At 36.8% G+C, this 14069-nt stretch overlaps 1 protein-coding gene across 13 annotated transcripts in view; it reads left to right on the forward strand.

Annotated features, from left to right (window-relative positions):
• The window catches only part of PRPF4B (pre-mRNA processing factor 4B), a 38901-nt gene that overhangs the window by 16020 nt on the left and 8812 nt on the right, over positions 1-14069 (forward strand). For 12 of the 13 annotated variants that reach the window (XR_009354894.1, XR_009354896.1, XR_009354899.1 and 9 more), the window contains exons 5-11: positions 1411-1492; positions 2872-3082; positions 6856-6929; positions 8503-8593; positions 9251-9398; positions 10344-10481; positions 11327-11480. Coding sequence is in view for 1 of the 13 variants with exons in the window: in XM_059179147.1 (XP_059035130.1) it covers positions 1411-1492; positions 2872-3082; positions 6856-6929; positions 8503-8593; positions 9251-9398; positions 10344-10481; positions 11327-11480 (898 nt within the window). In the remaining 12 variants the exon portion in view is untranslated. Of the gene's footprint in view, positions 1-1410; positions 1493-2871; positions 3083-6855; positions 6930-8502; positions 8594-9250; positions 9399-10343; positions 10482-11326; positions 11481-13769; positions 13894-14069 lie in introns of all 13 variants that reach the window. The other variant, XR_009354905.1, reaches the window with a different exon arrangement.

Consider the following 14069-nt stretch of genomic DNA (forward strand, 5'->3'; position numbering starts at 1 on the left):
AGCGGGTGGCAGGGAGGAGCAGACTTCCCACTGAGCAGAGAGCCTGATGCAGGCCTCAGTCCCAGGACCCTGAGATCATGACCTGAGACGAAGGCAGAGGCTTAACCCACTGAGCTATCCAAGTGCCCTAAAAGTTTATTTTTTTGTACATATTCTATAGGTAACGTGGCAGAGATCACAGTTTTCTGAATTTAGAGGTTTCAATTTTGGCTGGAGTAAATATGAGCCTTCCCTTTTTCATTTTTACTAGAGACAACAGATCTGTTAGGTAGCCCTACCAATCTTGATTACAAGTTTTGCAGTAGTTGAGGTTGGAGGGATAAAGTAATTTTTAAACTTTTCAGTTTGTGAAAATGGTAACCTGCTTTGCAGTTGAGGCTGTCTGTTGTTAGGAAAGCCTATCACAGTGTGGAAAATACAGAAACATTTCAGTGTGTCTAGTGAGAATTTTTTAATGTGAATTTAGTTGTCTGGTTGGAACATCTCAAAAAATAAGATAATTTAGAGCATTGATCCTCAGCTGGGAGTAATCTGCCTTTCTGAGGACAGAAATATCTGGCAATATCTAAAGGTATTTCTGGTTGCCATCTTGTAGCTAGAGACCAGAGATACTGTTCAACATCTGCCAGTGCACAGGCACTGTGCACTGTAGCACCTTCTTCCATAACGTATTGTCAAAATATCAATAGTGCTAAGGTCATGAAAGCCCAGTCAGAGCTATGTGATATGCAAGTTAAGTTAAGGACCTATTGAACATAGGTTCTGATACCTTTAGAGTACAGTTTGCTTACTAGTCTCTAGTGAACATTCAGCAAATCATAAAAGAGGCTGTGTAGGGAGGGATTGTAAAGATTTGGAGGTCTTCAGGAGGAAATTGGGACCAGTCAGGGCCAGTGTCTGGAGGTAGAGCCACATTCTCTGTCAGATTGTATGCAAATTTTTACATCTGCATTTTTTATAGGAAAAGGATCCATAGCTTTCCAAGGATCTGTAGCTTTCTATGACCCAGAGAAGGTACTAGTTTTATGTGTCTCATTCTTGTTCCGTTAGGGGTTAAAACTGAGCCTGGCTAGGTGAAATGACTTTAGTAATACCAAGGTCATGGTAGAGCCAGGGGTCACTTTTTTGAACTTAAGGGTCTTTCTTTTGTTCCCTAGTTTGGTGCCATGAAAAAAGTGAGGAGAAAAACGAGATATAGAGGGTTAAATTACTTGGCAGGATTCTAAACCAGGCAACTAAGAGAGTTTATAAAGAGTATAGAGTAAGAGTAAGATGGCTTAAAACTTTCGCTGGAACTTGTGGATGACCTAGGTTTTCTAGTTTTTATTTTAATACTGTGTAACAGTTATGACTTTCTAATTAGGGATGTTTGGAATTAATTATGTGTATATATATATATATTTTTTTAAGCCTTGAAGACTTTGATGTAGAAGAAGAAGATGAAGAAGCCCTAATAGAACAGAGAAGAATACAGAGGCAGGCAATTGTTCAGGTATGTGATATTAGTAAAGTGTTGAGTAATCCTTTTTAAATAATTACTCTCCAAGTAAAAGGGTTTTTACTTTAATAAAGAATCAATGGTAGTAGCAATTTGAGGAAGTCTTAAAGAAGTGTATATGTGAAATTATCTTTATGAGATTTGAAAAGATAGTTTCTTAAGTTTAAATGGTTGTCCTTTTTTGTTATATAGGATTAAGATATAAACGTTTTATTAAAACAAAATTTGAAGTTTTTTTTTTTTTTTTAAGAAAACCCTCATAAATGAGTATAGAATAAATTGGAGGAATTTCATGTACCAAAAAATTATGTACTTGTTTCTTTGTGGGGGGGGGGAGAAGAACCATTTTAATGTCTAAAAAAAACAAATATTGTATACAGATTCTTAAGTAAATGTGATTGCTTAAATGGAACATCTCAAAAATAATTTTAAATGTAGTTTAGAAGTAAGTGATTTAGAAAATGGGGTGGGGAGAGGGTGTTGTACATAGGTCTTTGTGTGGTCATTTAATAATACTACCTGCCTTGGAAGATTGTCCATTATGTCTCAGGCACCCTGAGATAGAGGCATGGCCACTAGATCCTTTGTGGATGGCAATCCCTGTGAAGTGTAACACCTTCTCCTGATAATGGGAAGGTGAGTGATAAAGTTGAGAACACATTCTGGAAAAAGTGAAAAATGTTTAGATGCTATCAGGAAGACAACAGGCAAAAGGAGAGAATAGTTTGTGCCAGCTTACCTACACATACATAGCAAATCCTAACTCAGGCACTGGTAGGTCAGAGCAAAGGAAAACTTGAATCACTAGAGGATGTAGGGCAAAACTGGAATTCCAGGAGAAACTTTTCTGGGGCAGTGATGAAATTGTTGTTACTAAACTGATATCCCTAGAGACTTGGTTGAATCTTTTTTTGTTCTTGCCCAGGTCCACAATCCCTTATCTCCAGCCCTTGGGGCCAGATGTGCTTCAGAACTCAGAACTATTTGAATTTTAGAAAGGTAATACGGTGCATCTCTGTATATTACTTAGCCCCATCAGTGGGGTCTAGAACAGCACCCCACTATCAAACACATTAGTATTTCTACAGTGAGACATACTGTGTTCACACTGGGGGAGATAAAAATAATAACTCAAATAGTATCACATCTGTTCAGTTGAGGTTTTGTCACCTAACGAATGTGCACCAAACATAGAAGAACTTTTTCAGAATTTTGTGGATTTTGGAAATAAATGTAAGGGATTGTGGATCTGATTCAGTCAAGACATCAATACCTTTTAAAAATTTTTAACATTGACAGTGTTTTGAGTGCAATACTTCTTGGCAGATACGCGTCAGATTTTATGAAAATAATACGTTGTATTGTTGTTACAGAAATATAAATATCTTGCTGAAGATAGCAATATGTCTGTGCCATCTGAACCGAGCAGCCCCCAGAGCAGTACCTGTACACGGTCACCTTCTCCAGATGACATTCTGGAAAGGGTAGCTGCTGATGTGAAAGAGTATGAACGAGAAAATGTTGATACATTTGAGGCCTCAGTAAAAGCCAAGCATAACCTAATGACTGTTGAACAGAATAATGGTAAGTTAGATTTTTGTTTTGGTATGTTTTTCACTGAATTTTTAGTTCTGTAAATAATGAAAGAGATTCATTCAGGATGGGTAAAAGTGAAAGGGATTAGAAATTTTGCCCCTGCTAACTCTTAGAGTAATACAGTATTAAATGTGTCCCAGCAAATGTCCTTTATAAATGTTTTCAATTGGTTTGCGTAATGTAAACAGTATTATACTGAATCTCATGTATTACCTTCTGTTTGAGCCACCTCGCTGGTTCAGTCAAAAGAGTATGTGACTCTTGATCTCAGGTTTATGAGTTCAAGCCCAGTGTTGGGCATAGAGCTCACTTTAAATACTTTTTTATTTTTTTAAGATTCTTTTATTCATTTATTTGACAGAGATTACCAGTAGGCAGAGAGGAGAGAGAGGAGGAAGCAGGCTCCCTGCTGAGCAGAGAGTCCAATGCGGGGCTGGATCCCAGACCCCCGGGATCATGACCTGAGCCGAAGGCAGGGGCTTGAATCCACTGAGCCACCCACGTGCCCCCATAGAGCACACTTAAAAGAAAAAAAAAAAGAAAAGAAAATGTCATTTCCTTCTGTTTTGCTTGCTAGAGTAATTTAAAGCAAATCCCATCCATGATTTGATTGATTTCATCTGTAAATACTTCATTGTGCATCTGTCTCTTCTAGATAAGGACTTTAAAAAAAAAAAAAAAAAAGCATTACTTGGGCACCTGGGTGGCTCAGTCTGTTACCTGTCCAGCTCATGATTTTGGCTCAAGTCATCTCAGGGTCCTGGGACTGAGCCCCATTTCAGGCTCCATGGTCTGCATGGAGTCTATTTGAAGCTTCTCTTTCTTCCTCTCAGGGGAGCAGCCTCCCCCTGCTCGTGCTTTCTAAGTAAACAAAATCTTTAAAAAATAAAAATAAAAAACATATCTAAAGAATTGGTCATTTTTAAGTCTTTCTAATTACAATTGGTTGGTTTGAATCAAAATCCAAGTAAGATGCACATATCTCTTTTAAGATTTTATTTATTTATTGACAGAGATCACAAGTAGGCAGAGAGTGGGGGCGGAAAAGCAGGCTCCCTGCTTACCAGAGCGCCCAATAGGGGGCTCGATCGCAGGACCCTGGGATCATGACCTGAGCCAAACGCAGAGGCTTTAACCCACTGAGCCACCCAGGCACCCCAAATGCACATATCTCTTAATCTCTCAGTCTTTAATAGTTATTCTCATCCTTCCCTTCCCTGCTTTCCATTTTCTTGTGATGATACTGAGGCCATGTGTCCTTTAAACTTTTTTTTTTCCAATCTGATTTTACCACGTTCTTGTTTCATTTATCTTGTTTCCTCTATCCTCTGTGTTTCTTGAAAACTAATAGAAGTGTTAGAGACCTGAGTAGATTTAAGTTAATTTTTTGGGGCAAGAATACTGCCTAAGTAATGGTGTGTACTTGCATTGCATCAGGTGGCGTATGTGGTGTGTGCTTGTCCCGTTTTGATTGAGATTGAGATTGTGTGTTTAGGTAAAATAATCACATCTGTCCAACATGAAGTTGCCCTTCAGCTGTTCACCTGGCAGTTTCAGCAGCCATTGGTGATCATTCCTTAGATCCACTGTTTTTCATGAAGGTTGAGGGCATGTGGACACACTCCAAAGTGGTGATTCTTTAATTTCCATATTTCTTTTTGAGTTATTAGCTGTAATTCCGTTAAAAAAAAGAGAGAGATTTCCATCCTTTGGTTACCCAGTAAATACAGTTTGTACAGGAAAGTCGGGATAAATGCTTGGTTGTTTTCTTTTATTGACTAATACTTACCATAGAATAGAATTGGTACATTAACAACCTCTGGAGATGACTGGTGAGATTGGGGTTGTTTTTGTCAGGTTTTTATTATTTGGTATCATGTACTTAAATTCTCTCTCCAACTGAGATGGGGACAGAGGAAGCCTTTTTAAGTTGGTTTCCAGTGTCTTTTTGATCCAAACCCTACAAGATATATTGGTATTAATATATTTATTAATGTGTTTCTTTCTAGGACTGGTTAGCAACTAAGGTCAGATAGTATTTAGGCTTTTGTAATTTACGTGTTTTTTTGTGTGTTCCAACTACTGAACCCTGCTCTTGTAATGCAGAAGCGGCTGTGTTCCCAAGAAAACTGTGTGAACACCAAAATTTTAAATTTGATATAATTTTCACATGTCACAAAGTATTCTCTTGTTTTCCCCAAAAACCTTTAAAAATGTAAAAATGGGCCCTATAAAAACAAGCAGGGGACCAGTTTGCAAACTCCCGTTCTGCTACATTGGAAGGTATCACAGGATCACCTTGCACATTATCATGTTCCAGAACAGAAACCGCTATTGCTCCAAGGAACTGTGGTTCCATTTAATAGCAAATGCCATTTAGACTTCACAAAGCACTTAGGAGTGCTCATTATTCATGGCATTTTTCAGTGGGCAAAGCTAGGACATACATACATTTTTGGAAAGGGGAGATTCATACTGAAAAATTGCCCTTTCAAACTTGAAATTATAGGAGTTTTAACATTGATTTTTTATTTTCTTATAGTGAAAAATGTGATCCTTAATAACATGATTATTTAGGTTATTTTGAAGCTTCTTTTTACATAGTTATCAGTATAATCACCAATATTGAATGTAGTGAATGCAAATTGAAAATTTAATGGTTCTTTTTATCCTTGGGGTACATTCTAAGGTGTAAAGTCATTTGAAATACTTCGGTATGCTTATACCACACATTTGATAGATTTAGGTTAATTTAATTTGCTTTTGATTTTTAGTATCATCTGTTTGATTATTAAAATGTTTTTCACACGTGTGTATATTTTGCCCACACAAGCACACACTGAATTTAATATGCCACTTACTGGTATGAAAAGATCTTCATTCCTTTTTATAGTTACGTGCTATTCCAGTGTGATGAATGTGCCAAGGTTTATTCGAACTGTGTCTTCTAATGGTGGACGTTTGGGTTGTATCCAATTGTTGATTATTCATTGGAACATTAATTATAGTGGCATTGCACTCATTTTTTTAATGCTTACCACTGTGTCTTTGAAGTGATTTCCCAGAAGTGAGGTTGCTGGGTCAAAAGAGTGTAATTGTGCTCTGTTTCCTTACTCTGTAAGGCTTGCACAGTTTTTGCCCCCTGCAAGTAATGTCTGAGTACTTGCTTAGCGGGGCCTTGTTACCAGGATATTATCCTGCTTTTCGGGTTTTTTAGCCCATCTCAAAAGAGAAAGAGTATTTTGTTGTAATTTTACTTTGCATTTCCCTTACTATAAGTGAGATTGGATGTATGTTCTTATACTTAAAGCCATTACATTCCTTTTTTTAAGGAGTTCCTTTTATTTTGCCCAGTTTTTCTCAGGGTTATTGGACTCTTTAGGGGATACATAGAGATCTAGATCTGTAGTGGGGTTGTTAACCTTTTGAGATTTAAGTTGCAATTTGGAAATGGAATTTTTTGAAGAGGAACTTTGATTTTAATACATAATCATCATTTAGCTATTAGCATATTAATTTAAATATTGGAGAAAACAGTGGAGAAAGTACTATCATTAAGCCTTTCAACTTTCTGAAATGCATCCTTTTAGTAAAAAATGCATAACTTCATACATCTTAAGTGTTACAAAGTGACTTTAAGTTGTGTATTAATGAAAAACATGTACAAGTTTGAATTGCTAGTGATATTACATTGATGACTTATTTGTGTTTTAATTTGTATCTCTTCGTTTTTCAAATTATTGCTGTCAATTTCCATTAAGGTTCATCTCAGAAAAAGCTCTTGGCACCTGATATGTTTACAGAATCTGATGATATGTTTGCCGCCTATTTTGATGTAAGTAATTTTAAATCCTAAAAACATAACTCTTAAACAAAATATATATAGGGGCACCTGGGTGGCTTAGTTGATTAAGCAGCTGCCTTTGGCTCAGGTCAGTGATCCCTGGGTCCTGGAATCAAGCCCCACAGCAGGCTCCTTGCTCAGTGGGGAGCCTGCTTCTCCCCTGCCTGCTGTGTCCCCTGCTTGTGCTTGCTTTCTCCGTCTCTCTCTGTGTCAAATAAATCTTTATTTTAAGAAAAACATATATATATATATATGTGTGTGTGTATATATAAGTATGTGTTTGTGTTGTACAAAAAGAGAAAAAAAGGATAAAGCGAATTAATAAATGTTAACATTTGGACAGTCTGAGTGAAGGTATCTGGAAACTCTTTGTACTAGTGTTGCAACATTTCTCTTAAGTCTAAAATTAGGTCAAGATTTTAAAAACAAGTATGGTAGAGCAATTCAAGAGCTTCAGGAAAGTTAAACACCAGATGACTTAAATGTGTATTTTTTTGAAACAACTTTTTTTTCATTTTACAAACTGGGGTTGGGGGGAGGGTTGTGGTGCATAGTTAGCTGAAAACAAGGTGATGTCAGTAATTTCCAGGCCTGTATTAGAACAGAGTCTCCTTTGGACTTCGATACTGTGGGTGATTGAGAACTTAGGATTTGGATCCTAGTACATTCACTGAAGAGTTGGGAATGTTATTACAAGGAAGTGATTAAGAAATTTTGGGTTTTTTAGCTATTAGTGACTTTTTTGAAAAAATCTTAAAAACATATTTTAAAAGTATGAGACCATTTTCGTTATAAATTCAAGAGAACATGAGAAATAGGGAAGCTTTAGCAAGGGAAAGTGGATGTAAAATAGAGAAATTAAGAATAGAGTAAGATTAAGCAGTCTGTGTCCATCACCCTGAAGACATTGGTCATTGGCTTAAGTAATGTATCTCTACTTTGCATCAGGAACGTCAAAATGAAGCTTAGGTTAAGAGAGAATGAAATGATTAAGCCAGTGAAAGTATCCGTGCACCTCATTTGCTTGGACCTGGAAGGGTCTTTTCCAGGTATCATGGAAGATGGTGCATCATACTCTTCAGAAGTGCAGATACAAAAAAAAAAAAGTGCAGATACTCTTAATTTCCCACACGACTGTTAGTGCAGCATATATGTGAAGAGAAATCAGCAATAAAAGAAATGTGAAAATTGGTAGGAGAGTTGAATACTGTTAACTGAATGCCCATCTGTAATTTTTGTCCTCCTTTGTCTGTTAATAGCTGTAGAAAACAATATCTGGTTTTTGAGTTTTTATTTTCATTTATAATCCCCTAGTCATATTCCTAAGAGTTTTTGAAGATAACTTTGTTCATTTCTTTCCTGAGCATCATTGTGATGTGAGACTTTGCTAATTGTGTTTCCAGGTATATTGCATTTACGTAGTTGATGGTAAGAGTTGACTTAATTTGGCTAAAATGTTTTTCTTAAATTATAGCCGGTTTTCCCCATTTTGGTTTTAAAGGAAGTGCTTTAAGTGTCTGCCTGATTAGTAGGTAAATAGCTTTTGTTGCCTCCTTCATTTCAGAGTGCTCGTCTTCGGGCTGCTGGCATTGGAAAGGATTTCAAAGAGAATCCCAACCTCAGGGATAACTGGACAGATGCAGAAGGCTATTACCGTAAGTTCACAGTTCTGATTAATTTTAGGTTTGTTAACAACATTTTTTAGAAGTATGTTGCTTGATGCAGTCACACATTGAAGAACTCTGAAAGTCACATCCCAGTGCCATCACTTAAAATGGATGGCACATCTAATAGCTGCGTGAAGCCATGTTATATTCCAGTAAGCAGCTCAGGAGCTTCATGCATAGAAGTGAGGTAAAGACTTGATGTGCAACCTAAATCTATTCAAAGTTGTTTTCAGCCATGAGATAATCCTCCAGGAGGAAGGGGGAACGTCACTTCCTCGTCTTGATCTGAAACCAAGAAAAACGACACACAAGGAACTTGGGATGCCAGTCATGCAGTATTTGTCATTCAGGACTACAGTTGGAAACACTTCAGTGAGCACATTTCTTCCCTACTCAATGTTAAAATCCTCAGCAGTTAATAGGAAGTGGGCATGCAGCTTGAACCACATTATGAAAGAGTGACTGATGGCGGCTCATCTTTGATTCTCTGTGGTGTCTAGGAAACCAGGCACACAGTAGAGATTTGACACTTTTTTTTAATAAGTGACTGCACTGTGTTTCTTTGTACTTTATTATGTATATCTCGTAGTTTTGTTAAGTATTTATTATGGTCAAAATTCCCATTTTTTAATTTTACTTTTTTAGGTGTGAACATAGGTGAAGTCCTAGATAAGCGTTACAATGTGTATGGCTACACTGGCCAGGGTGTCTTCAGTAATGTTGTACGAGCCAGAGATAATGCAAGAGCCAACCAAGAAGTGGCTGTAAAAATCATCAGAAACAATGAGCTCATGTAAGTTCAAAAGACCTATGTAATGAAACTTAAAAACACAGGTATTCACAAGTGAACATTTTTAAAAAGTAACACAATCTATAAAAGTATTGCAGTTTTAAAATGACAAAAGGCTGGTAGTGAATCTGTTGCCCTTTTTTCTTTTGTATAATAGAGGTAATTGTCAAACCCATAGGTTTTAATAAGCACAGTCTCTACCACACAGTGAGCTGATGTTAAAGTCAACTTGCCATCAGCTTTAAAACACTGAAAAGAACTGTTATATTATAGATATACATAAACATCTTCGGCTACCATAGGCTTAGAAAACATTTTTAAAGCCATTTTAAAAATATGACCTATTTGACAAATGATAACCAAAATTCTAGAGGAAAACCAAATCCTAGTATTTGGTAAGACATCTGTTCTTAGACTCTTATATAGTGTGGTTCCATTTTTGTTAAAATAGCATTTACATCAAGATGTCTTTGAAATAAAAATAGGTAAGATTTGGGGCACCTGCATGGTTTAGTCATTTAAGTATCAGACTCTTGATTTCAGCTCAGGTCATGACCTCAGTGTTGTGAGATCAAGCCCCATATCTGGCTCCGAGCTGGGTGTGGAACCTGCTTAGGATTCTCCCTCTCCCCCTCCCCTCTCCCTGGAAAGAAAGAAAAAAAAAAAGAAAATGTACAAGATTGAATATCCTTCAGGCAAGGTGGGTTTATTCCTGCAGTATTTCTTTCTATTAATTATTGTGGAAATAAGCTCCAGGGGAACCGTATTTGACTAAGTATAAAATATTGTGTGAGTGACATACAAAGTTGTCATTCCTTAACAGAATTACTATTAGTACTTAAAAAATCCGAGCTACTTACCATCTATGATACATCAAATTGGAACTAGTAAATATTATTTAATTTTCTTCTGTATTCAGTTTTGAATGAATTCTCTTTTTCTTTTCAGGCAAAAAACTGGCTTAAAAGAACTAGAATTCCTGAAAAAACTTAACGATGCTGATCCTGATGACAAATTTCATTGTTTGAGACTCTTCAGACACTTTTACCACAAACAGCATCTCTGTCTCGTATTTGAGCCTCTAAGGTACACTGTCAAACCTGTACATTACTTAAAATTTAGATAAACAGCATGAGAAATTTCTGTGTGTTTATTTTTACTAGTTAGCTGGTTTTGTTGTTTACTTTTGGTTAAGAACTAGCTTTGTGACAATCATTAATGTAGAAAGTAATTGACCTGTGTGCCAGACACTAACCTAATGTAGCCTTCAGCTCAACAAGAGATTCTCTGAAAGTTAAATACTTCAAGAAAGGATCACAATGTAATAAAAAGAAATGGGAGTAGTGAAGTAGAAATACAGTTTTGATCTTCAAAATTATGGCTTCAGTTTTGGACTTTGAAATGTAAACCCATTCTAAAATCAATCAGAACTTTGCCACTATATGTCTTCCCTTCCATTTATTTTGAAAATTGAGTTTTATTGGAGAATTGTCTTACATACACACAGGTTCATGTGCTTTCATTTCAGTGTAGAGTAATTTATTTATTTATTTATTTTTTTTTTTTTTAAATATTTTATTTATTTATTTGACAGAGAGAAATCACAAGTAGATGGAGAGGCAGGCAGAGAGAGAGAGAGAGAGAGAGGGAAGCGGGCTCTCTGCTCAGCAGGGAGCCCGATACGGGACTCGATCCCAGGACCCTGAGATCATGACCTGAGCTGAAGGCAGCGGCTTAACCCACTGAGCCACTCAGGCGCCCTAGAGTAATTTATTAAACATCTGAGAGAGCTCATGAACAGATACTTTCATTTTAATTAATATTTTGGATTTGATTTTACTTTATGCTTGAACATGTTTTTGCCTTTTTTATTTCCATTTTGCATTTTAACCCCTAATTTTGTGGGTTGTTGTTTTTTTCTCTCCTAAAAGTATGAATTTACGAGAGGTGTTAAAAAAATATGGTAAGGATGTTGGTCTTCATATTAAAGCTGTAAGATCCTACAGTCAACAGTTGTTCTTGGCATTAAAACTCCTTAAAAGATGCAATATTCTACATGCAGATATCAAGCCAGACAATATCCTGGTAAGTTAAACAATCATGCTGCCTTGTACATCCATATAGGTTATGAGGAATGTGATAACCACTGTATTATTCTAGAAATGATGTCTTAAAAGAATAACTCAGCATACTACCCGTTACAAAGGACTTAGCCAGTGTTTACTTTTTTAGAAATGAGTCCATGAAATTTTATAGTAAAGTACAAAGAAAGGAAATAGGCTGTTGTCTCAGTTTTATCCTTTAAGATTGATGGATTTAGAGTACACATAAATCCCAAGAGGGCCTTAATATAGTAATGATGGGCTTCCTCTGGTACCTAAACACAAAAAATGCACATCTTGCTGATTTGAAATAGTGTTCACAGCTCTTGGTTCTCTGATTTGTGGTCTCACAGGTTTAGAGACATTTAAAGGAATTATCTCTTAACTAGTTGTATAGAGTAGTGTTTTTATAGGTGCCCAGGAAGGGCCCAAAGACAGAAGAGCTCAGTTGTGATTAGGTAGGTGTTAAGTTGAAAGGTGTTCTTTCACATTCTTCACCTCTTAACTAAAGACTTCTGGAGTGGTAATACGCAACTTTCACGGGATTTGTGTTTCTTAAATTTAGAAATAATACATTTTCATAGGGGAATGATGAATGCACACAATGCATACATACCACTTCCTTCCCTGGCCCCATTTCTTTAAGCCTGTTCTGAGGTATTCAGAATTGGGGTTATGTTCACAACTTGGGGAATTCCTAGCTTGTCTGTTGATAACATTCCACACTCTTTTTTTTTTTTTTTTTTTTTAAGATTTTTTAAATTTATTTGACAGAGAGATCACAAGTAGGCAGAGAGGCAGGCAGAGAGAGAAGGGGCAACAGGCTCCCCGCCAAGCAGAGAGCCCAATGCGGGGCTCAATCCCAGGACCCTGAGATCATGAGCTGAGCCAAAGGCAGATGCTTAACTGCCTTGAGCCACCCAGGTACCCCATATTCTACCCTTTTAAAAGATTATGACCCGGGGCGCCTGGATGGCTCAGTGGGTTAAAGCCTCTGCCTTCAGCTCAGGTCATGATCCCAGGGTCCTGGGATCGAGCCCCACATCAGGCTCTCTGCTCGGTGGGGAGCCTGCTTCCTCCTCCCTCTCTCTGCCTACTCGTGATTTGTCTGTCAAATAAATAAAACAACAACGGTCATTAAAAAAAAAAAAAAAAAAAAAAAAGATTATGACCCATTAAAGTTCATTAAGAATACCTCATCAATAGCTTAGCTCTTACTCAGATTTTTCTTCTCTTTTAATACCTTAAAATATTTCCTTCCAGATGACCACATTAGTTATGAAACATGCTGTTGTAATAGATTTTATTTGACTTCACAGTCTGTTACACATCTAATATAACTTGGGTGTAGAGGAGCTAAATAATTACAGTGTAATAAACGAATTGTAGACTTCATGTTATGAATGAATTGTAGATTTGTCTAGTCAGCTTCATAGTTAATTTTTACCTCAATATTATTTCTCTTGTAAATTGTGAAATATATCATCTGTATCAAAGCATGTATACAATATGTAAAATTTAAAGGTAGCTAACTACAGTGAACATCTGTGTAACCACCATAGAAGTTAAAGAATAAGACATTTGCCAGAATCTTAGGAGCTCTTGTTTTTAAAACTTTGTTTTCCTTAAGTTAATGCTACGCTAGTATAGGTTTACACCTGGACTTCAGACCCTGGATGTTGTCTCCTTCCTGAGAAAGGGGGAAAGTAGACATCAGAAACTAGAGGGAGCTGTTTGTGAATGAAAATTCAAAGCTTTTAGCCCAGAATCAACCATCAGTGTGGTAAGGAGTACCATGTTCCTCAGGGAGGATAGATGTTGTCTAGCCAAACTGGTGGAGTGCGTATAAGTGTGGATACCCAGCAATTGTTAAAGGCATTTTAGCCAGCCCAAGAGCCCTACTGATAGGTTCTAATTTTAAAATTGTCCCAGGATTTCTCTGGGTTCTAAACTGCATCCTTAAGTAGCTGAATGCAGTTTATACCTCAAAAAGCTTCAAAAGTACTTTTGTATTTGAAGATACCGATTTTCCTGGTCCTCCAAGAGAAGAGAATGGTTATGGATATGGCAGTGAGAAATAATCATTTCCATTAATAGCTTAATTCCGTGGGTATCATCTGTAATGGGCCAATCTGTAACACTGACCAAACTTTATGATATCCCAGTAGAAAGTGCGTAAGGCTATTTATTTAAAGTTCTATGTTTCTTTGGGGTGGGAACGATAGGCCAAGTTCAAGTCCCAACTCGGAATTTGTGTGTGTCTCTTTTGAAGGGGGGAAGGGACTCTGGAATATGAATTATCTTCACTTGTTAATCCTGAACATGCTTCTGACTCATGAGTGGCAGCAGCCATGGGAGCAACTCCAGCCTTTCTCAGCAGATGTCACTGTTACTGTGTATGTTGAAGTATTTACAAAGGAAAAAAGAAACAAATAACTAATATAGAGTTCATATTTATCAGTTGTGCCAAATGTATTTAACATTTTCTTGACTAATACCTTCTTTATATTTAAGGGATTTAATATTTTTTTAGACTTGAAGTGATTGCTAAATTTGGGATGGTCTAGCAGCT

This window comes from Mustela lutreola, chromosome 6 (genome assembly GCF_030435805.1).
Source record: "Mustela lutreola isolate mMusLut2 chromosome 6, mMusLut2.pri, whole genome shotgun sequence".
Classification (NCBI taxonomy): Eukaryota; Metazoa; Chordata; class Mammalia; order Carnivora; family Mustelidae; genus Mustela; species Mustela lutreola.